We start from the raw sequence: 22,703 nt of genomic DNA, 5'->3' as shown, positions 1-22,703 counted from the left end.
TTTTTATGACTAAAAAGTCCTTGGACTTTTTTGATAATGTATTCTGTAAGGGAGAGACTGAGGCAAGTATTTCTCAAAATTCTGGGGGATTTGGTTTCCTGTTGCATGTAACTTTATGCCTCACAAAATATTTGCCTCATATATTAGGAACATGAACCTGAGATTTAGTTTAATGAACAGGTAGGTTACATTTATCCAATACATTGACATAATCTGCATTTCAGTGGACTTTTGAGTAAGACTTTACACAGAACTGGAACTACTAAATTATCAAAATATTTGCTTGTCATACACTTGATGGCTCTGTGGCATATTTTTATCAAACTTTCATAGCTTTCTATGTGTTTGTCCTTTTATTCTCCCCCTTCTCTGTGTTTTGTGGCATGCTGTTCTGTTAATATCTAAATTAAAAATATTGTGTTCTCACTTGATATTTTAATCAGACATTAATGGGCTTTTCTGTGAAAGCTGAGACAAACGTACCATTTCAAATGAAAATTTAAATTGTAAATTCTTTCTCAGTCTTTACAGCCTTATACAGACAATTTAATCCAAGTTGCCAATATTTTTATACTGATATTCTGTTAAATCCACTGAAAAAATCACATCTGCTCTGAAAACCATAACTGGGAATTCGTTCCTAAACATACTTCTATGAAGAAGATATATAAACATCTCCAAGCTATGAAGAGAAGATAACACAGTCTGATATATTTAACAACTACTGGGAAAAAAAAATTGTTTAAAGGGGGAAAACACATTCCATGGTGAGATATCTATTTAATGTGTAGATAATTTGGAGAAAAGATAGAGGAATCTTTCCTTCCTACTCCCACAGAAATGAAAAAAGTGCAATATTATGCATATTTTTCTGATTCTTTTCGGGCAGTGCACACACAAGGGTGACTTGGAGAAACCCAGAGAATTTTACTAATACATCAGTGAGCAACCATAATTGTGTTTTCTTCCTAATGAAGTCAATCCTCTACAAAGGTATAACGAAGTTAAAGCTTGTCTCTAAGGGCTGTGCTTTCTTTGCCTGTAGGGTTTATGGTGTTCTCTTTTTTTTTTTTTTTTATTTAAGGATCATCTGTTTCAACTGGAATCGCACAAATTTGAGAGAGGACGAGGCAGGTGCCCTTTTGACCCCAGTTCTTCCTTCACCTCCATCTTAATTGGTAATGATCTTTATGTCACAAGCTTCACAGTCTTGTCAATCTGTCATTCTGAGTCTCTTTCTTCAGCACAGCAAAGTGTTGTCAGCCTTCCATTGCAATCTTCCACGTGTCAGAATTAATCCTCTTGGTGCTGCCCACATTAATATTACATTCCAGGCAGCATTACCACAGCAAGGGTGTCTCACTGAAGTGGAATGTTGAATGGCATGTGCCATCCTGAAGGTAATTGATTGTTTTGTAATTATGGAAATAATAATTTCCTGCTTTCCTTAAAAGCAAAGAAGCATGACTGGTTTAGTCATTTACACCACTTTTGTTTTCATCTACTGAGATGAATCTGATCAACAAGCACCCTGTAAAAATATGAATTTTTTAAACTCTTTTTATATCAAGCTTTATTGATTATATAAATTGCCATTTTTGAGATTATTTTTTTTTTTTATTTCAATGCTGCCTTCTAACAAAACTCCCGCAAACTGGTGATTCTGTGTTAGAAGAGTTGATCTCATACTCAAAAGATATAAAAATAGAATTCAATCTAAGTCCTGCCTTGCCAGGAAGCTGTGCTGAAATAGGGCTCCTCTGGGCCTTGCTGGGAAGTGTAGCACTAAAGGACTGGGATCTCTGGAGCTGTGATATAGCAAACCATATGGGCTTTCCTCAAAAATGTTTTCTTAAAACATTTTGTGAGATGAAGCAAAGACAGTCTTGGCACTATTGACTAACTGTACATTGACTAAAAATAGTCTGAAACAGCAGGTAAATGGTAAAAGCTAGATGGACTTAGGGAGTAGTACAATGATTTCTGGGTTTAGAAAACATAAACAGAAACTGAGCATTCAAAAGGTATATAGATTAAAAGAAAGAGCTAGAAAAATAAGCTAAAATTCAAATAAATTTTCTATTTTTCAGGGATAAAAAAGATGATTTTAGGGCCTTTTTGATATTTGCATTTGTCTCTGCATCTTAAAATCAGGCAACTAAATTCTCTGATGATTGACTACAATGGTATTTCTCACCCATGGTGGTGATAAAACATTGGTCGTGAGTGACCACTGTATTTTTACATGCTAGGTTTATTTGTTGCTTTATATTAACAAATTAATTAAAAGAAGAATCTGCAGCAGTAATAACAAATCTTTCACACTGCAGCAATTTATCAAAATATCCTTCAATTTCATTGAAAGTAAAAAGTAAATTAGAGCTCTAATTCTTAAGAGTTAGTGGGTTAAGAAGTCATAGGAGAACTAGAAAAACATACTGTATGTTGCCTGACTCTTCAAAATCCATGAAGCACAGACTGTCATGCTTTTATCTCACCCATATTTCTAAATTGTTTCTACAGTTTTTGACAGATTCAAGTCTCAGCTTAGCCTTGGAACAAAAACTCATGGAATTGCCGTAGGCCTGAAACCTCATGGTCTAATCTTGAAGTCCTTCTCAACCTTTCCTCAGACAGAACTAAGTAAATAAATTAATCTGATCATGTTCCTACTGTGAGATCAATGCAAATTTTATTTGCTTAAATGGAAGCCAGATTGTCCCTCTGAGCTTTAAGAGTTTGCCTGAATTATGGGAGGTCCTATGGATGCCCATATTTTTATCTGAAGGAGAAAACAATTCCTTTACCCTTCCCTGGTAAAGGCTGATTAGAGTCTTGGAGGTCCATTGACAAAGATATCTGACAAAGCTAAAAAATTCTGTAATGTAGCAAGATTGACAGGAGAAAATAGTATTTTTGTCAGACCACTGATACACCAAAGTAGAGTTAAACATTTCCAACACTTAGAAAGAATATCTTAAGGAAGTTTGAAGTTCCATTTATTCTATTTTATTCTACCAACTTCTTCTATCTAGAGACACACAATTCACAGAATAAAATGCTGCACCTTAGACTCCAGGATGTATGTCCTTTGTCTCTGCAGGTAGCCAGTTGAAAAGGTTGGAAGACCTAGATGCAAACACAGGAATAATAATCTTTTAATTGACATTTGAGAATGAGAAGACTTCTAATGCCAAATGCACTGAGAAGGAAAAGATGCTCCTTCATTCAGACAAGCACTGAGTTCAGCTTATGATGGGCATTACCCCATGACAGGAGATGTATACTACACCATGCACCCTCCAGGACTGGTCTTCCAGTCCTTCTTCCAATGCTTGGAGGTTTAATTCTTCTTCATGCACTTCAATTTTCTTAGAAGGTGAAATCTGGTCCAGATATGAAGTCAGCATGATCTTGGAGGTGCACCCCAGAGATGTCTGCACTCTCTGATGCAGGTTCAGCCAATGTGCATGTCCTTGAAAAGGTTGTATGCAAACCTGTTAACAAAGGACACCCCAGCTCCTCCTTCCCCCTAAGGAAAGTATTCAAAACTTGCTCCCACCTCTGCCCCTCACATTAACACAGCACCTACACCAGCATGGCCATTGACTAACAATGAAGAGTAGGCTAACAAGAAAACTTTACATACCTCTCATAAAATTGTAAAAGATTTTAAAATCTTGATCTTGAAAGATCATTTGCACCATAACCATTTAGGAGCAGATTTAGCTGGATTAATTTAGGAAGAAAGATAATCCATTGTTCCCCAACTCTTTATGTCTTTCAACACAAGAGTTAAAATACCCACTCCAAGAAAACAACAGTTCGTGACTTGCTGTTGTAAGCATTATTCTAGGTTATCTGACCCACTAGTGAAGTAGCTTGTGATAAATTCCTCAATACATGAACAATTAATTTATTGCCAGCATCAGGAAACAGAATGGAAGTTGGATGGCAGACAGGCTGAATAAAATGTTTATGTTTAGCTCAACAGTATATAAAACTTTTGGACTTTTATTCCTAATGAACTCCCCCATCTGCTTTCAATAGCCAAAACTATTTTTGATACCAGATCTTGCACACTGATTAATTTAGACCACACTAACTGAAAAATTAGTTTATGTCCATGTATACTTACCTGCAATATATCAGAAGCAAGTGGTGAAAAACCTAAAGTACATCTGAATAGGTTAATATCCAGCGAATCCAGTCCAAAAGTATTTTCTGCTTTTACAGTTTTAAAAGTTAGGTATTTTTGTCTTTTCTTCTAGTCTAGTCAAAACTACATTTTTTTCTCAAAACAAAAGGCAAAATACTTGAGTGACAGACAGAAAATACAAATATACAGAGGTACTAGTTTACCAGTTAAACAGTAGCGTTTTTTTAGTTTTCTATTTTCATACTGCCAAAAGTATCATTTTTCTAAAATGTGAATTAGTCTTCTGATTTTAGACATATGAGTAATAACTGACTGACAGTCAAAGAAATGAATGAAAGGTGCAGTTTTTCTACTCATTACATTCTAATGCTTTATTCATAAAATAAATTTTCCATTTTACACAAAAAAGACTACTGATGAATAATAGCTTGTGTTTGCATTTGTACCTTCCAATTTCATGCAAGTACAAAAAGCATATCATCTTTAAGGTGGTAGCAGCCTATTTGTAAAAATCTTTTGTATGAGTAATTCAATTTAAATGCTTCAATCTGGTTTGGTTTAGGGTTGTCACCTAGGAATTTTGAAGGGTTTAGAAGAAAAAGTTTGTATTTTAATTTGTTAATTTTTTTCCTTGAATAAAAGGCAAAATGAAAGTGTTTTTAAATGGTTACCATTGAATTTTGATATATTTATTAGCTTGAAAAAATGCTAGCTAAAAGTTGAAAAAATGCTAGCTAAAACGTATGCGTGTATCAGTTGAGTTAAAACTGGTCTTTGAGGTCCATGGGAGTTTTCTGTTTGCTTAAATATGGAAAGAATAAACTTTTTATTCTGTTTAGAACATGACTAACCAGGCTGTTAATCTGATTAACAAAACTTAATTTTAGCATTTTAATGTGTAGCTGAGGTTAGACTGGAAGAGGGGAGGAGCAGTGAACGTCTCTGAAGTTACTCAGCTTTCACTGGAAGGTGGAGGTTGATCAGCGTGATGTACAGCAGTATGAAACCCTGCAAACAAAACAGGATTGAATTGATACATAATAGTAATTTTTCAAGGGAGGAGAAAAAAATAGAAATCTTTCCAGAATTCTTCAAGCCTCAATCTTGGGTTATCTCTAAATCTGGAATTGGTCAGTACCAATAAAAACCTAGCAGTGTTCAAAATTTTTAACTTACATTTATACAAAAGACTACTGAAAAAGACAAGAGAAGATCCTCTTAGTGTCAAAAGTACAAAATATCTCAGAATTATGTTGAATGTTTTTGTGCTGAGATATTTGGCAGTCACATTTGTCAGTACTGTCCCATTGTTGCTCTTAGGTGAAGTGACCTGTCTGCTCACACATGATACTTTAGTTTAGTAACATTTTCTCCTCTCAGGATCTCACAGGTACAATCAATTATAACTTCTTCAGTATACAGTAGAATGCCATACCAGCAGGTTAGTTATTTATAACAATATTTTATACTTATGTCAAACAGAAGGAATAAACTTCATATTCAAACTTGAGCACATCTGGACTCACAGATGTCAATCCTGATCATTGGCAATATGTGATGAATCATTTACTCTACATTGATGCATTTTCAAAGATACATTATAGTTCTGAAAAGATAAAATGTCCTGCTTTGCATCACACATCACCTAAACTAAAAAAAAAATACCAGCTAGTCTGATATATTTTTCTAGTGGAATTCCCAAAGGGAGATATATGACTAATGTAACTCATTAATTAGTGATGTGAAGATTGTTTGAAACAAATAAAGTTATAAAAACACTGGCAAATTCTACAGTTTAGGCAGCTCTGTGCTGTTTGAAAAGTAAAGTTCTCTATTAGATTTGGGCAACCTTCACTTCTACAGATGCTATAATTTATACTTACTTTTTACTTCACTTGCCAGTATTTTACACTAAATCTCAACCATGTATTTTCCAGGGCAATAACCATTCTGTATATGATGAAGCCTAAGGCAAAACTATGCTCAGCTCTGGCTCAGCAGAGGTGTTGGAAGCAGCCCCAGCTGCCAAAATATTAACTTTTCAGAATAATCATTCACAATTATGCCACCAATCAATTCATGTGTCTCTCTTAAAAGAAACAAAATTCACGCTTTGCGGGAGACCTGCAAACAAAATTCTTGCTTTCTGCTATAATCTTTTATAAGTGCCAACAAAAGATATTTGGATGTATCAGTCATGTTTATTTTGATTAGGATGCAGGAAGCTGTGTCACTGAAACCTCCACTTAGATTAGCCTTCAACTGGAAATAATTTATTTTCCTCTCCTTGTGCAGTTTAAGTCTTTTTGTGTTATTTTCTAGTATAAGGATGCCACCTAGTGACAACTGCTTGCTGAAGCTGCCTACTTCTTAAATTGGGGCTAAAAAAATTGTAATCCAAGTCCACAAGGATATGAAATAAATTATTGTTAATGCTTGGTCAGTTACGGGGAATAGTGTCCATGCAAAACTGAAAGGTAGAAGTAGGGATGGCATTTTCCCAAGGTAAAATATATCCAATATCACAATTTAAGATGGGTCAAAAATAGGCTTGATTTTTGAATATATTAAATTGTACCTATATACATATTTATTTTTCAACAGTGTCTGTCGTTCAGTGTATTATTTCTAATTTTTCTGATGATTGCTTCATTTCTGAATACCACCTAAATCTTTTGAAAATAAGACCCATTTTCTGTTTTCATCAATTTTTCAAGAACTATTAATCATCAGTTGTAGAGGATGGATGAAATCTCAGGTTCTGTCCTTGCGCTGGTAAATGTTTCAATGCTAGGAAAACAAGTTATTGCTGGACCAGAGAAAAATAGTGCCTTTTTTTTGTGTCCACTGAACACAGACAGAAAGTTATTCCCAAATTGTAATTATTCCAGGTGAAGTGGAACAGTTCCAGTAGGATGCCTGGAAAACCTCTCCGCCTAATAATTAGCACATACCGTATTTATAATGTAGTTCCTATAACATGCAATTAAATTAATATGTAGCGTATTACCAAATTGTTTCATTTTAGGTTTTTATTTGAATGTCTGGTCTGCAGGTGGTGAACTTTTTACTGGTCTCTACAGCGACTACTGGGGAAGAGATGCTGCCGTGTTTCGCTCCATGAACCGCGCGGCCCATCTTCGCACCGAACCTGACAACGAGCGCCTGCTGAAAGGTGTGGGAGGAGGAGGAGCTGAAACCAGAGGTGTTTCAGATGGCTAGACAATTTCTGGTTTGCATGGCATCAGAGATTGCTATGCAAATATTAGCATCGGGTTTTAGACTAGCTCAAATTAAAGTATGTAAAACACAGAGAATGGGACTGGAAAACTGTCTTTTGCAAAAACAAAGGAATATTAATTTACCAGTTGAAGGTATAAAAATACTTCAATATTAATCTATTCCACATGTTCTATAGATACTCACCAAAAAAAATTTTTTTTAATATTTCTATCACCCAATTGCCCTTAGATAGCCCTCTGACTGACAGAGCCCTTACCTCTAGTTTTATTTTTTGGTTGCTATCAGCTGCTTTTAAGGCTTGAAAAAATAAGGCAATATTTTAATAACTGGACTCGATTCCTTTTTGATTTTTTTAAAGAACCAAAATTCGTTGGCTCATACATGATTCCTGACAATGAAGACCACGAGGATAACAAAGTATATTTCTTCTTTACTGAAAAAGCTTTGGAAGCTGAGACAAGCACTCATGCCATATATACCAGAGTGGGACGTGTATGTGCGGTAAGAGCCTTTCTCTGATGGTGCAGATAAGAAACTAGAACAAATGATGCAAATTATTCAACATAATTTTCAGAAAATTATTATCACAAACAGACTTAAGTTTTATCAGGAGCAGAAAGATCACAAGGAAAGATTTTGCTTCCCTGTACTGCTCTGTTCAATACTCCATTTGCCACTTGGGCCATCCTCCTGGTGTGTTGATCTCGTCTCTTTTTGGCTCCCTGTCCCTACACACAGCAGTAAGATCTTGGGCAGTTGCTGGAGAGGAGCACTGTTAACATATGATCTCCCAGCTGCCCATATTGGTGCTCTCTAAACACTGATGAATTTTGGGTGCCTTCCTCTGCTAATAACCAAGTACTGTAAGGCTGATGAGGGGAGCTCTCCTATTTTCCCACTGGGACTATATCAGCATGATTAAAGGAAAGAAAGAGAAGGATATTTCTTAACACCTGATTTTGTTTCAAAAGAAGTTTGTAATCTCTTCCTAACTGTAGGAGCTACAGCTTAGGGGATAGTTCAGAGGATTCCTAAAACTACTGAGCAAAAAGCAAGATAAAATTAATTATTTTTCTGTCACTTCAGTAAGTGATATTTGTCATGTATGCTCACCAGCATACTGCACCTTAAACTTTCTTATGTATAACTTAAAAACATCTGATGTATGCAAAGTACCAAATTGCAGCCTCAGACATTAATGTTCACAAAGCCACTTGGATTTCTGGATTCCAACCTGCATCAAGATACAAGCTGGAATTCTTTGGCTTATGTTCTGAATATATGCCTGGATAGATTATTTTAATAGTTCCCCCTACTCTGCAATATATCCACCAAGAAGTCTTATCTCTAGCCATGGGTTAAACCAAAATCCCACTGACCTTTCTCTTCCACTTCTCCAAAACTTATCTGGCCATTAACTTCACAGCTGTATGTCATAAGTCAGATTTGATTTAGTGAATACAAAAACTAGCTAGCTGGTGATTCAAGAACTGGCTTTTTTCCCTCAGCTTTTGCATTTTCATCTGAGCTGTAACAGGTTTTGTAACACAGAAGTTTCTACCCTTCATAGTTCTACTTTTCTGAGGAAAACAGATTTCTGTTTGTGAGAGGAGTTTTGCAAGCCAATTGCAGAGCCTTCAACAGCCAGTTGCACAGTTCTTGAGTATAAGGCCACAGATTCAGGATGCATCCTAAAGCAAGTAGTATTAAATGTTCCCTTTTCTTGAAAGTCCCAATGCTTGCAAGAGCAAGAAAAAGGTGAGACAGCCTTAGCAAGGCAGGCGTTATTTAAAGTTGTTGAAAATGTTAGAAAAACAAATAATTGCCTTAGACTTGGCCCAGCTACACCAGGTCTATAGATAGATTCAGGGCTTTGGTTTCCAGATACATTGAACTAACCCCACACTGAGCTCTTAAAGCAAAGCTAAACTTCAGTAATGTACTCAATATATCTAGTTTGCAAAAATAAGCAATAAAAAAAAGCTTTGCAACAGCTGTATAGCTAAAACTATCCAGGGATGTGGTATAGAATTAAAAAATTCATATGAAACCGCAGATCTTAATGAGACCTGGACTTGATCAGTGCAATCCTACTTGAAAACTGACTCCAGAGAAATAATTCTAGTAATACAAATGTGGTTTGAAAATGGATGCTTTTGACATTAGAAGATATAATGAGCAGCTAATTCATCAGAGATGTTTGTGCTTCTAGACTTACTCATTCATATTACCACTGGCATTTGTTTCTTTCTACACAGAATGACATGGGAGGCCAGCGAGTGCTCGTCAATAAATGGACCACTTTCCTCAAAACCAGACTAGTTTGTTCTGTGCCTGGGAGAAATGGAATTGACACACATTTTGATGAATTAGGTAAATATCCTAGGCAGCAAACAACTAGAAACCATGGGAAAAAAAAATACCTTCATGATAACACATCTTACTGTCAAATATTGCACTTGTATTCATTATCAGGGAATGGTGTTTAGTGTTGTTTCCAACGAATATGAAGTTCTGCACATATGGAGTTCACTGTTACCAATTACTCCTTTATGTACTGCATTGTTTTTAAAGATTAACATCTTCATAAAATTAAATTGAATAAATGAGTAAAATGTGACTGGGCTTTTAAGGATCAATGAATTTTCTTTTGGAGGGCTGAGAAGGGTAGGTTTTTAACAATGACATTGCCTTTAAATTTTACAGAGGATGTGTTTCTGCTGCAAACTCGTGATAACAAAAATCCAGTGATATTTGGCCTCTTCAACACAACAAGGTAAACAACTAGAAGAAACAATAGCAGCCATAGAGGACTGTTTGAACAGTCTATTAAAGAGATAGAAGCTGGATGATACATATCCCTTAGCAACTATATAGTAAACAATTTAATCTCAATTCTATTCACAGTGGGCTTCCTTGTTAATGTAAAAATTTCTCTATTACATTCAGGGGCTTGAGTTCTCAGTCTGTGATTCAGTATATCTAGATCACAAATTAATTATTTCTCAGCTTGACAATTTCCTATGTCAAAGTATATGCACATCTGCATGCTTATAAGAACAGCATCTCAGAGCTACCTGTCTTCCTTTAAGAGCTGCACTGTAATTCAAGGTTAAGTAAATAGCAGCTTAAATTCCTACTAACTTCTTAGTAAAGCCTAAAGCAACAGCTGCAATGTTGGTGGTGGCCTCCTTTTCCTTTTCCACTGCAGCCTAGCTCAGGTGCAAGCCCACAGAACTCTCCTGTGTACACAGGACTAAATCTGACTGTTAGTTTCGGATGTAAGAAAAGAACACCTATGCTTTTGCCACTTTCTCCTGATTTTTTTTCTTTTTAGTAACAAAAGGCAGATCTGCTCCTCTATGATAGAGGATACCTGGCATTTCCTAATGACTCTTGTTGCCAATAGAGAAAGTTGGGCACCAAATCGAAATTTTCTGGATCATCTTCTACAGTCTTGAGAAATAATTTCTTTGTAGAGAACACTGATGCTTCTTTAAAAAAAAAACACCAAAACCAAAAAACAAGCAAACAAACAAAAACCAAAAAAAAAAAAAAGCAGAAAAACCCCACAAAAACTAAAAACAATTCCTCTTCTGGAACAAAATAAAATAAAATTTAAAAATAAAGTTAAAAATTAAAATAGGTATCTTTACCTGGATTGTTCTACATAAAGTGATCTGATCTAACTAATAATATCAATCAACATTCCCACTCAATACAAAAGGGACTCATTTTAGGACCGTTTATTTTAGTCAGCACTGGTTGGTTCCCATCTTTCCAAGCAAAAAGCAGTAGGAAAAACATTAAAGAAGAAAAATGGTGAACCGTTTAAGTCACTAACCAAAGTCATACAGGACCTCAGTTCAGTCTGTTTTGCTTTCCCTGTTTCTAAACAAGTAATTTAGAGTTTGTGTACACTAGCATCAAATTTTGGCATAACAACACAGAGCTTCCTTGGAGAAATGTTATTACTATAAACACATTAGAGGCTTTTAAAGAACATTGGATGCAATATTTAGAAGAAAAGCATATAGGAAAGAATAAGTAGTGTTTTCTCCCTGATTGCTGTTGAAATGTGACTTGTTTTTAGTTATATAATAATGCCACTATTATCTGGACAGAATGTGACATATTGCTTTAGTAATGTCTTTAAATTTTACTTCATAGCAATATATTCAGAGGATATGCTATATGTGTTTACCACATGGCAAGTGTCCGAGCAGCTTTCAATGGACCATATGCTCATAAAGAAGGACCTGAATACCACTGGGCTCTCTATGAAAGAAAAGTACCTTATCCTCGACCTGGTTCAGTAAGTACAGTCTATTTTCCACTGCTTTGCTGTGTTAATGATTTTGGAAAGAAAAAGCAAACTGCTGTTAATGTACAAATCTTCCTGACTTCACAGTCAAAGATATTCTTTGAAAATCTACATACTCCAGCTATTCTTGGAAAAGTGTGGAATGGCTCAACAATAGGTTTAATTAAGTGCTAGAACCATACATTTTCCAAAGAAAATGGTTGGATCAAGTATATAAGATTTTTCAAAATCCTGTTGGGACATGATTTTATCAGCATTGTGTAAAGGTCCTAAGGTCCCAAAATTAGGACCCCAGACAAAAGGGATGGAAAGAGGAAGATCTATAAGGTGGGTGAGATGCATTCAGTTTCATTCAGAAACATTAAGTTCATTACCTGTGAAGGAACCTCTCTTTCTTTCTTTAGCATTTTCAAACCGAGACATTTAACAAGTGTTAAAGGAAGGGAAAAAAAACAAAAAAAACCCAAAAACAACAAAAAACCAAAAAACAAAAACAACTCACAAGCCAAGTGAATCCACCATTTCAAAATTTTTAATATTTCAATAGTTTTCAGGTGGTTCTCATTCCTTTTTTCCACCTCGGTTTCCAAAAGGATAAAATTTAAATACTTATGTAATGTAGATCAATGAGCAGATAAGAAATTAGACATATTTTAATAAAAGTAACTGGAGAATAGTTGAATAAATGCAATAGTAGAATAAATGCATTTGATGATAAGGAGCAAATTCTCCATTATTCAAAGTCCTTTGCTCAAGACTGGTTCTTTCTGGGGGCAATGGTCTGGCACACTCACAGTTCATTGATTTCCTTTCAGAGTGAGATTTTGCTACCCTTCACTCAGGTTCCTGAGCTTAACAATATCCTTGTTCTGTATCCTTTACAAAGAATATAAAAATATTAAAACAACACTGTGAAAAACCAAACTGAAAACAATCCCTCATAGTTTTTGGTAATTTTCATACAGATTTTTTATAAACTTTTTTTTTTCCAATGGCTATTAACTGAAGGAAAGAAACAAGACGTATTTTGAAAATGCAATTAAATAGGAATTATTGTAGCAAGCATTCAGCAGCTATAGAGGTGCTGTCATGTATGAAGCTGTTCCTGTCTGGTACTTAGATTTCTGGAGGAAATCACAAACTCATGACTTAAGAGACAAATAATTAACTTCTACAAGGAATTGCTATGTTGTTTTCTCAAGGACATCACAAGTAATCTTCACCTCAATCCCTTTTCCTGTTTCAGTGTCTTTTTAGTGTTTCTGCAGTTTCTGTGCCAGGTGCTCACATCCCCACTTGATGGGTGAGGAGGGCACATGTTGGTGCAGGTCAAAGGTGCCCTTTGCATTGCAGGGTCTGTCACCATCTCACAGAGCAGGCACAGCCTTCAGGAGGAGGCAGGCACTCAGGGAAGCATAACAGCCAGGATTTCTTTTATGCCCTGTGCCTTTTGGGATTACAACTACCTACCCACCCATGGTGATTGTTATGTGCTGCAAAGCTGCTTTTGTTTACACTCATGAAGGTCTACACTTTGTCACGTCAGCATTGGGCAGATTTCTAACTCTGATCAAAGACATTTCTAACAGTTGTTAAATCCCCCCCCAGTTTTCACACTTCATCTCTTAATCTCCTCTCAGGCTTGGGGACATTCCCTTCAGTGCTGTTTTCCCCTTGCTAACTGAATCAATATTCCCTTTTATACTAAAAGCAATCATTTCCATAAGTAAACATTGCATACAATTAATTTATCACTGAATCTCATGAATGAGAGGTGGAAAGGCCTATTAGCTTGTCTGTTCCTTAGCAGTGATGCCTTTCTCCCTGTCATATGATTTCAAATGCATGCTTTTTCTCATTTTAAATTAATAATTTAGAATTAATATTTTTCTCTACTTCTCTTGGGTAGGAGAAGACATAAGCCAAAATTTAGAAGCAGATACTCCCAAAAAGAGATTGTCTAGGATTTAAACATTATGAATATGATTTTACCATCTTGGCCAATGAGCTAACCCTGTAGCAGTGCTGACATCAATGCCAAATATATTTTGTTTGTTTGACATGAATTGAAGTAATTAGTATTGAGTCAGTATAGAAAAACAGGTAAATAAATGATCATGTTTTAGGACAAATGGTTGAATTCACAGGAATTATTGGTTTCCTATTTGATATTTTGTATAGCAAATGTATGGGTTTTGCAGTTTTACCAAATAATGAGACTGTACTATGCATGGATTGCAGAATAGCTGTATATTTTGCAAAGATTATACGATCCAAGTTCTTTAAGTGGTATTCATTTTTTTCTGGGCAGTAGGACACCTCACATATGTTATTTGGACTAGCATTAAACCCAGGCATGAATTCAGTATTAATGACTGCAGTTATTACATTGATATTGCCTAGCACTGAAGATTAAATGGTGTCTTTTTGGCAAGAAGGAGAGAACACAGAGCCAACACTTCAGCAAGGTTGACAATGATTTATAGGAATACTGCCCTAAGTTCCACTTGCTTTCAATGCTTCTCTTCCTTGGCCGTGTTTGGGTCAGACTAGAGTGTCACCTTCCCAAAAAGGCAAGGTGTAGGAACAGAAAAAGGAGCAGAAGAGTGCAAGTAATTTCCAAATAGCAGGAAAAAAATTAGCTGAGGAAGCAGGTCTCTCCTGGGTGCTAAGAGATTTAACTGTGGATTTCTTTATGTGTTGCAGAGCACATCAGAGGCTGAAGTAGATGGCTCTGCCAGGTAACAGAGCAGTAATTGATTCATTTTTAGCTACTCATTTAGGGCACAGTTTAGAGGTCTTTTCTTTTTGCATAAAGAGAAATTGTGTAGCAGGCTGTAGCCAAGTGTTAGCCTTCACACTCCAAACAATGTGCAGCATGTTGGTAAAATAAATCCCACTGCCTTTCCTGTTACAGGAGTGACAGTGACAAGAGGCAAAAAATAACCTACTAATGGGCATCTCTGAGAGTCAGCACTCATTGATCTTAGGTATTGAATGAGTAAAGAAAAAAATCTATGAGGAATGAGAAAAGAGCTTAAAGTTAAATACACAGAAAACCACTGTAAAGGGTCACACAGGTTCTGACAGACTCCTCAGTCCTCTGTCATAGTCGCTCCTGTTTTTTTTAGTTTAGGTTGTGTGAAATGACATCAGCTACATCAAGTGGAGTTGATAGACTTCAGAGACAGCTGCATCTACTGTTTCCTTTCTAGACTACTTGATTTTATTTAATTAAAATGAAAAGCCTGTGAATGATTATTTTTATTAAATCTCTCCAGGACTAGAACTTTGCAAAGGGAACCTGGCAATGCCTATTCACTTGATATGCTGTGCAGTGCATGGGAAGCACAGGCTTAGCCTGTCTTGGTGCTCCAGCTCTGTCTCTTTATTGCAAACAGCCGGTAAAATTCCATCACTAGGTTGATTAGACAATTACTTTTAAGTCAACAGTGAACAAATACATTCCTGTAGCTAAACCCAAAAAGTGGAAACAAACATTGCCCTGCTTGACAAGTGCAGGAGTTTGTTATTGTCGATTACAGCTACCACAAGTTTAAAATTACTGTTTCCAGTAAACATAAGGAGTATTGTATTTCATTTTATTGATTGAAAAATCCAATTTAAATAGAGAAAGGCTGCTACTGTGGTTTTGTTTGAAATGCTTCTTAAAACCACACTCTTTTATGAATATTTGGAGAAAGTAAATGGTTACTGAGATATTTCCAGCTTGATCATAAATGGTTTCAATTAGACATCATGAAGCAAATTGGAAATGTTGGATCTGTGTTCAATTGGGAAACACTGTCTTGTTCACAAAGCATCCTGAAATTAACTTCTCTCTTTAATGCAGTAAATTATCTCTAATTGCACATTTAACTGAAGGAGTAAGCATCTTTTAATCAGTCATTGACATAAAGTTTATTTCCTTTGCAAACTGGTAGATTGATCAGTGCAAACATTTGTATTTGAAGCTAAACTGTGATATATAATAGTCATCAAGAGTCAGGAATCAGAATCGAACATAATACTCTTAGAATGACTGAAATCAAGAATTACTGTTGCTGATGGCATAATTTTTAAGTGTGTTTAGTTTCTTATGGTAATACATTTTGCAATCAAAAAATAATAAGACTGGAGATTGATTTCAAGCATTAGAGTTCTGCTGACTTTGAATGGCTGTTTCTCTAGTGGGATAGAAAGCCCCTTTCTTCTTACTCTGTCCATGGCCATTTTGATTACATCTTCAATATGAGTTTGGGGAAGAAATAAGCACTATGGCTTTTGTCAAAATCTAAAAGTGTTATCTTTTATTCTAGTTTTACTATGCCAAAGAGGAACGAACTCCTGCTTCCTAAACATGACAATGCCGAGGCACTGTTCAGCATTTCCTTTCTTCTCATGATTAATAATCCACACATGCATAAAGTACAGGGTTCACTGTCCTAATTCCCGCTGTGGTCTTCTGTGCTTGGTTTTCTGTAGACTTGTCTTTATCCCTGAAAACAAAACCCTTTTCTGACAATTTCTTGGGCAAACCTTCAGGATAATCTGTGTTCTATGTTTTTGCAGTGTGCCAGCAAGGTGAACGGCGGGCTGTACACTACCACTAAAGACTATCCTGATGAAGCTGTACATTTTGCCAGGAGTCATCCACTGATGTATCAGCCCATCAGGCCTGTTCATAAGAGACCAATACTTGTTAAAACAGATGGAAAGTACAATCTTAAACAAATAGCAGTGGACAGAGTGGAGGCTGAAGATGGACAATATGATGTTTTGTTCATTGGCACAGGTAAATAAAGAGAACAAGAAAGAATTTTTACATTTATGTTTTAGTGAGTTTTTGTTTGTTTATTTCTTTTTGTTTGTTTGTTTTGGTTTGTTTTTTTCTCCGGGATGAAGCAAATCAATACAGCATTTATTTTTATCAACTTTTCTTTTCATGCCTTCACCTTACAGAGGATGTTAGCCATTCTAGACATGTGCTTCACTGTGATGCTAACTGTGATACAGAAAAGTAATGGTAGGGAACTATTTAAAAACTAGCAAGAGAAACAAGTATAGGATTCCATTTTAATTTCTTTTCTTTTCAAAAAATAATATTTTAAAAAATTGCAGAACAACCAGCCTTATTTTTTAAATTTCAGAACACTGTCATGTATCTAAGATGAGACTTATAGACCTGAGATAAACAAAGGTGATATGATTTCCAAAAATATCTGTTTAAGTTATTGGTTCTATTCCACAGTTTCTTTTCCCCAGTTAGGGAGACAAGTAGTCTAGTTTATGTCATTAAAAAAACCCAACAGCTTCCAGATTTGGGTTTCAACACAGATCAAGGAAGGAAGGAGGAAATGCCCAATTCCAAAAAACCCAAAACTTTTAGAAGTTTCCTGCCAAGTTTTCTTGTCTTTCTTCTGAGCCATTTTATTAAAATATAGAGAGCTGGTTTAACAAGAATTTTTAAGTATCTTCCTAACAAACACAATAAAGGCAAAATATAGCATATACCTGCACTGAGTCAAAGAAAGCAGAGAAAAAATAAATACCCTAATGGTATTTGAAAAATAGAAAAACTTAAGAAAACAAGAGGAAAGGCTGGAACTACACAAGACTTAAGTCACATCTAATCTGTATGGAAAAAAACCAAGGATTCTTACATTCACATTTAATCAATTTAACTACAGGAGCGGTATCACAAATCATTTTGACCATTTTGTCTAGGAAAGCAGTTCCGGTGAATTATATTTTACTAATGAAATTCCTCTGATAAGTACATTTCAGTGTTGAGAACATTCAAAAATATCATGTTCATAGAATAGCAAAGTCCTATTTTTATTAGTGCTGTTTTCTAAGGTTTTAAACAGCCTTAGTAATGGACTTAACCGTGGTCTGTGAAACATTGTATCATGTGTCACTTATTTCTGTACAGCAGATTTTACATGGGTCCTACATCCTTCATATTTTCTCCTCGCATTTCTAATTGAGACTGCATCAAATATTCTTGTACACAAGTCTTTTTTTCAGCAAAGTTGAATCCAAAGTGGCTTAAGTGTGTGCTTTAGAGCTGTGCTGGATTGGTCCCCAACAGCTGCCTAGTGTTCTCAAGCTGTCTGATCTCAGGTGACATGAAATTCCAGCAAAAGAATTTGGGTTTTAGAAACTCTGAAATGAAACCTTCAATCACTACTCTGGCAAAGCTCCCATCAGGAAACTCACTGCTTATTTGGGCAATATAATGTTAGAGAGGGTTGATATATTTTTTTTAATCCCAGTCCAACACCTGCTGTGTAACATAAGTAAGCAGCATCTTACAGCTGAGCAAGTTTCCTTAGGGCTGCAGTGCAGGTTAGAAAGGTTCATCAAAGGCAAAGTCTGAACATCAGAGCTTTCACATGTCTGTCAGCAGGAATTGAAGAGGGACTTATGAAAATCAGAGCTCAGAATACAAATTCTTTTCACTGTTCTACTACAAAATGGTTGCCTTTGATTACATAGTCTCTTTGAAAAATGGTGTATGACCCCAGTTTAATGGTTCCTCATTCTGTTTCACCCTTTGATCTTTTGCTGAACATTTGCACCAGTGCTTCCCTGCTTAATATGTCCCCTCTAAATCAAAGGTGACTGAAAATAACAGAAGATAAGAAGTGATATTTGCAATTGTTGATGACAGATTTTCAGATTAAGGACAGCAAGGTTTTTCTATAAATAGTCAGCAAGGCAAAACCAAGGTGGTGGAAGACCAGATGTTATTTGTGTGTTTTACTTTCCTGCAAGAGTTGCAGAGACTGAGAGGCTGATAAATCTAAGTCCAATGCGCCTTAGTCTTTTTGAATGTGCATCTTATATTTTGATTCATCTCCCTTTGACTATACCTTCAGCTCAACAGCACCTCAGTGTTTCCTTAGAGAAGGGTAAGAATTGTTCACAATGAGCCCCTGAAGGTTTTTGTACTTTTGCCTGGGGGAATGGAGCTGCTGTCAGCAATTAAGGATATTAGTAGTTTGCTATCTAGTGTAAACACTCAGATTCTATAATTAAAGTGACTTTACACTTGCTTGCCTCAATGCACTAGGCTTCCATCTACTCCCATTTCTTTTTCTGAAATATGCTTGCCCTTGTGATTCTTTTGCTATTCACAATGGTTTATGGCCCAATGTTTGAAAAATACAATTTATTATGTATCCTACAAGTGTCTAAATTGACTCTTATTTGCCAGGGACAAATTGTCATATATTTCATTTTCTAAGAGTAAGAATCCTCATTAATGACAGCACAATGCAACTAACTTTTCTTATTTATAAATTTCAATCCATTATCAATTTGAAGAAGTCATTTCAGGTATTTGAAGACCATATAAATATTTCAACCAATCATAACCTTTATTTTCACTTTGTTTTGTCTTAAATTTGTGTCCAGATAATGGTATTGTGCTGAAAGTCATAACAATTTACAATCAAGAGACAGAATCAATGGAAGAAGTGATTCTTGAAGAGCTGCAAGTATTCAAGGTGATCTGTGCTGTACATGAAGTATATACACAAGTCTTGAATTTTCTGCAGAATTAAAATGTCAGAAAAATCTAATGGACACTCAAATATATAATACTTGTGTGCAAGAAATTTTCTAATTATCTAGCAATTTTATAACAGGAAACCTTCATTTTCAAATGAAGTTTTTCTAATGTCCCAAGTACCAAAGCATTTTGAAGCAAATCATAACTACTGCCTTTCTATTTATGTGCTTGGACATTGAAGTGAGACTTTTAATTAAAAACTTATTGCATTTTGTTTAATTTTCCCTTGTATCCAATTAAGTAATTAAAGAAGTATAACTGCACACATAAAAATGTGCCTGCTACCAATCATGGAAACTTAAATGAGATCCAGGTAGAAAAAGTCCACTCAGAAAGAGTGAATCAGTTGACCTGTCTCTACAGTAGGAAAACATGGGTCCTAGTGAGGCAGAAGTCCATTCTCCTAAAGAATAACCTATGACTAAAGCTCAGTTCTTGGCCTGCAACAAAGCTAACATAATGAAATTCTCTTAGTGAGTATTATCATGTCATGTTGGCCAAATAAAGCAGGAGGCTAACCTGCTTCAAGCTATAGGGAGAATATAAATAATATCTATATCTAAAGTTAGACATTTAAATTTGGTACCTGAATTTAGGCAATATAACTATTGACTGGGGGGAAAATCACAGAATCTGCCCTTCTTGTTAAAGCTAGTTTTCAATAGAACTATGAGGGGCTATGCATTGCTCCAAGAAATCTGAACAGAGGGCAGAGAGGACAATGCTAAAAGAAGGAATTCCTGCTATTTTTGTCTTATCTTCAATGAATGTTTTGTTATAAAGAACACTCCACTTATCACTCTCAAGCAGGACAAAAGACATTCAGTGGTGACAAGAGCTAATGTCATGTTTGACAAGGAAATTGTAGTGTTCCTGTAGCTCTGGTAATCCTGAATTAAGTGTTGGCTGCTTGTTTCCAAATAAACTGTTTTTAAAGCAATATTTCTGAAAGTCAGAATTTCCTCACATCTTTCTTAAAGAAAGTCAGAGTATTTAGCAAAGTTGAAAGCAATAAGTAAATTGCAATACTATTTTATCTGATTTATTTACATAGTAAAAACATTATTTTTTCTAAGCAAACAAATATTTCCTATTTTTTTTAGATGCCAGTTCCTATTATTTCTATGGAAATCTCTTCAAAAAGGGTAAGCATTTTACAAGTTTGAAATATGATAATTGTGACTCAATTGTAATGAAGCTGTAAATTGCACAGAGCTAGATGCATGGATAGATAGACAGATGTACATCATCTATAATTAAATCTGGTTGGATACATGTAATTGTTCTGTAATATAAACTTATGGTTATATGGTCTGTTCCTTTATAATGTATTTATGTTTTTCAATTTTAGTGGTAAATATCCTTAGTTCTCAATACCATACATATCAAGGCAAGTAAAAACCAATCTGTTTCATAAGTTGCTATCGTACTAATCACAGTAGGGATTAGCTTGTGGATATGGCAATTCACAGAAAAGTTCTTTGTTGATAAATGCAGACAGACTTCAGCCCCATAGGGATATCAGCAAAAAGAGCCTTGCTGGCTCTCCCACATATTCAGTTGCCCTGAAAGGCTGTTTGGACCTGGGTTCTTTTTGAGTTTCTGAAAATTTCTGCTGATATAAACACCCAATTTATTACTCTCGTGGGCAGATTCTCTTCCATATCATATCAATCATATCATCATATCATATCATATCATATCATATCATATCATATCATCATATAATCTCAGCACAGAGCCATTATAAACATCCGAGAATAGTTATATCTTAATGTTAAACATGTCCAACAGTGATGTTAGACATCCAGTGCAATGTAGGTGCACATGAACACAGTGAAACATGAGTAACAAAGAATGAAAACTGCATTATTAGGAGGTGTGACTGTACCCCAAAGGGTTATATGAGTCTTGGTGTCTAATCAGCTTGCATTCTTCCTGTATGTAATGCAGAAAGTCAAAGTCCTGTGATGGTAATTCAGAGAAGGATTTGGGTTGAAATATTTTGAAATATTTCCTGCCTCAATCTTTTCCCATGGACTGTGAAAGCAGCTCTGGAGACTAGATTATCTAACACTGCCCCTAAGTGATTATTTGAAGAAAGACTCGGTGTCTTTTCAGATGTTTGCCTTACCTTTAACTCTCAATGAATTGTCATGGTTAAAGGGTTGTGTTGGAAGAGTAAAACAGAGATATCATAAAATATGAAGTAGCATTCCTCCATTATATTCATCTCCCAAGAGGTGTGCTAACTCTACTAATTCAAGGCATATCTGGAAAATCTGGAGAAAACTGTAAAAAAGCCACCAGAGCAACCTAGTAGTTGAAGAAAAAACTTCTCAGGAGAAGTAAAAGTAGCTTTACTTTTTCAAGAGATCAAAAAGAAGACTGAGAGAGAACAGGAGAGTCATATATATATATATATATATATATATATATATATATATATTATTGTATGAAGTGGCTTCCTACTGTGTGTATGAGGATTCTTAAACATTGATGGCAAAGCAATATCAGACTGAAAAACCAAGATCAGCTTGTTGAATGTAGATAAACTTACTCTTGAAATAGGATAAAGTTTTCTTATACTGAGGACAATTAAATGTTGGAATATGTGTTAGGGTCAGAGTTGGCACCAAGTAATTTTGTCTTTAAAATTAGCAGGAATATAACATAGTTGAGCATACATGAAAAAAAGTGTTGTAACTCAAGCATTTTTGCTGATCTCTTTTGAACTTGGAGTTACTGAGCCTGTGGAGACCTTGCTACCTATGTCTCCATATCCTTATAACACTGACCAGTCTTCACCAAGTCATGGTAAAGTAAAATATCACATTTCAGGGCTGAGCTTGTTATCTGCAGAGACTGGGAAAGAATGTTCTTTGATGTTCAGTTGGCTAGATATCAGATGCTTCTTTTCCCTCCTGTGATTTACCAAGACTTAAAGAAGTCTTTACCCCTGCTAAAAGATAAAAGAGAAAATCCCATCTCATATGTCTCATTGAAAGTGTTGTTCATGTCTTCTGGGACAATCACACTGCAGCATTTGCAGACAAAGAATTCCCCTCAAACAAGTATCCTAGGTTTTCACTTCATTCCAGTTGGCAGATTGAGTTCCTACTAGTATCACCTGGTTTATCTCACCAGAAAATCTTCAAGCATTGCTGTTACCAGCCTCTCCTAGTTTATTCCCCGGCATCTCTGAAAGTTAAATTTCTATGATCTAAAGAGATATAAGAAGTATAATAAGGAACAAGAACAGACTATCCAGATTAAAATTTATATTTTGTGATAGACTAAATAAGGTGTCAGTATTTTCCACCTTTAAGTAACTTTAAAATACCAGATTTTGACAGCTTGATTGAAGAGTAGGAATTATCGACTACATTTGGCCACTA

General features: G+C 35.5%; 1 protein-coding gene across 1 annotated transcript in view; it reads left to right on the top strand.

The window, feature by feature from the left end:
* Window positions 1–22,703, top strand: part of SEMA3E (semaphorin 3E) — a 126,166-nt gene that overhangs the window by 92,634 nt on the left and 10,829 nt on the right. Inside the window, exons 5-13 of the mRNA XM_053978680.1 lie at window positions 1,085–1,178; window positions 7,215–7,334; window positions 7,761–7,903; window positions 9,661–9,775; window positions 10,109–10,178; window positions 11,573–11,717; window positions 16,299–16,521; window positions 19,149–19,240; window positions 20,409–20,450. Of these exons, the coding sequence (XP_053834655.1) occupies window positions 1,085–1,178; window positions 7,215–7,334; window positions 7,761–7,903; window positions 9,661–9,775; window positions 10,109–10,178; window positions 11,573–11,717; window positions 16,299–16,521; window positions 19,149–19,240; window positions 20,409–20,450 (1,044 nt within the window). The remainder of the gene's footprint in view (window positions 1–1,084; window positions 1,179–7,214; window positions 7,335–7,760; window positions 7,904–9,660; window positions 9,776–10,108; window positions 10,179–11,572; window positions 11,718–16,298; window positions 16,522–19,148; window positions 19,241–20,408; window positions 20,451–22,703) is intronic.

Source organism: Vidua macroura, chromosome 5 (genome assembly GCF_024509145.1).
Source record: "Vidua macroura isolate BioBank_ID:100142 chromosome 5, ASM2450914v1, whole genome shotgun sequence".
In the NCBI taxonomy this organism is placed as follows: domain Eukaryota; kingdom Metazoa; phylum Chordata; class Aves; order Passeriformes; family Viduidae; genus Vidua; species Vidua macroura.
The sequence above is the reverse complement of the archived record's forward strand: the minus strand, read 5'-3'. Positions and strand labels throughout refer to the sequence as shown.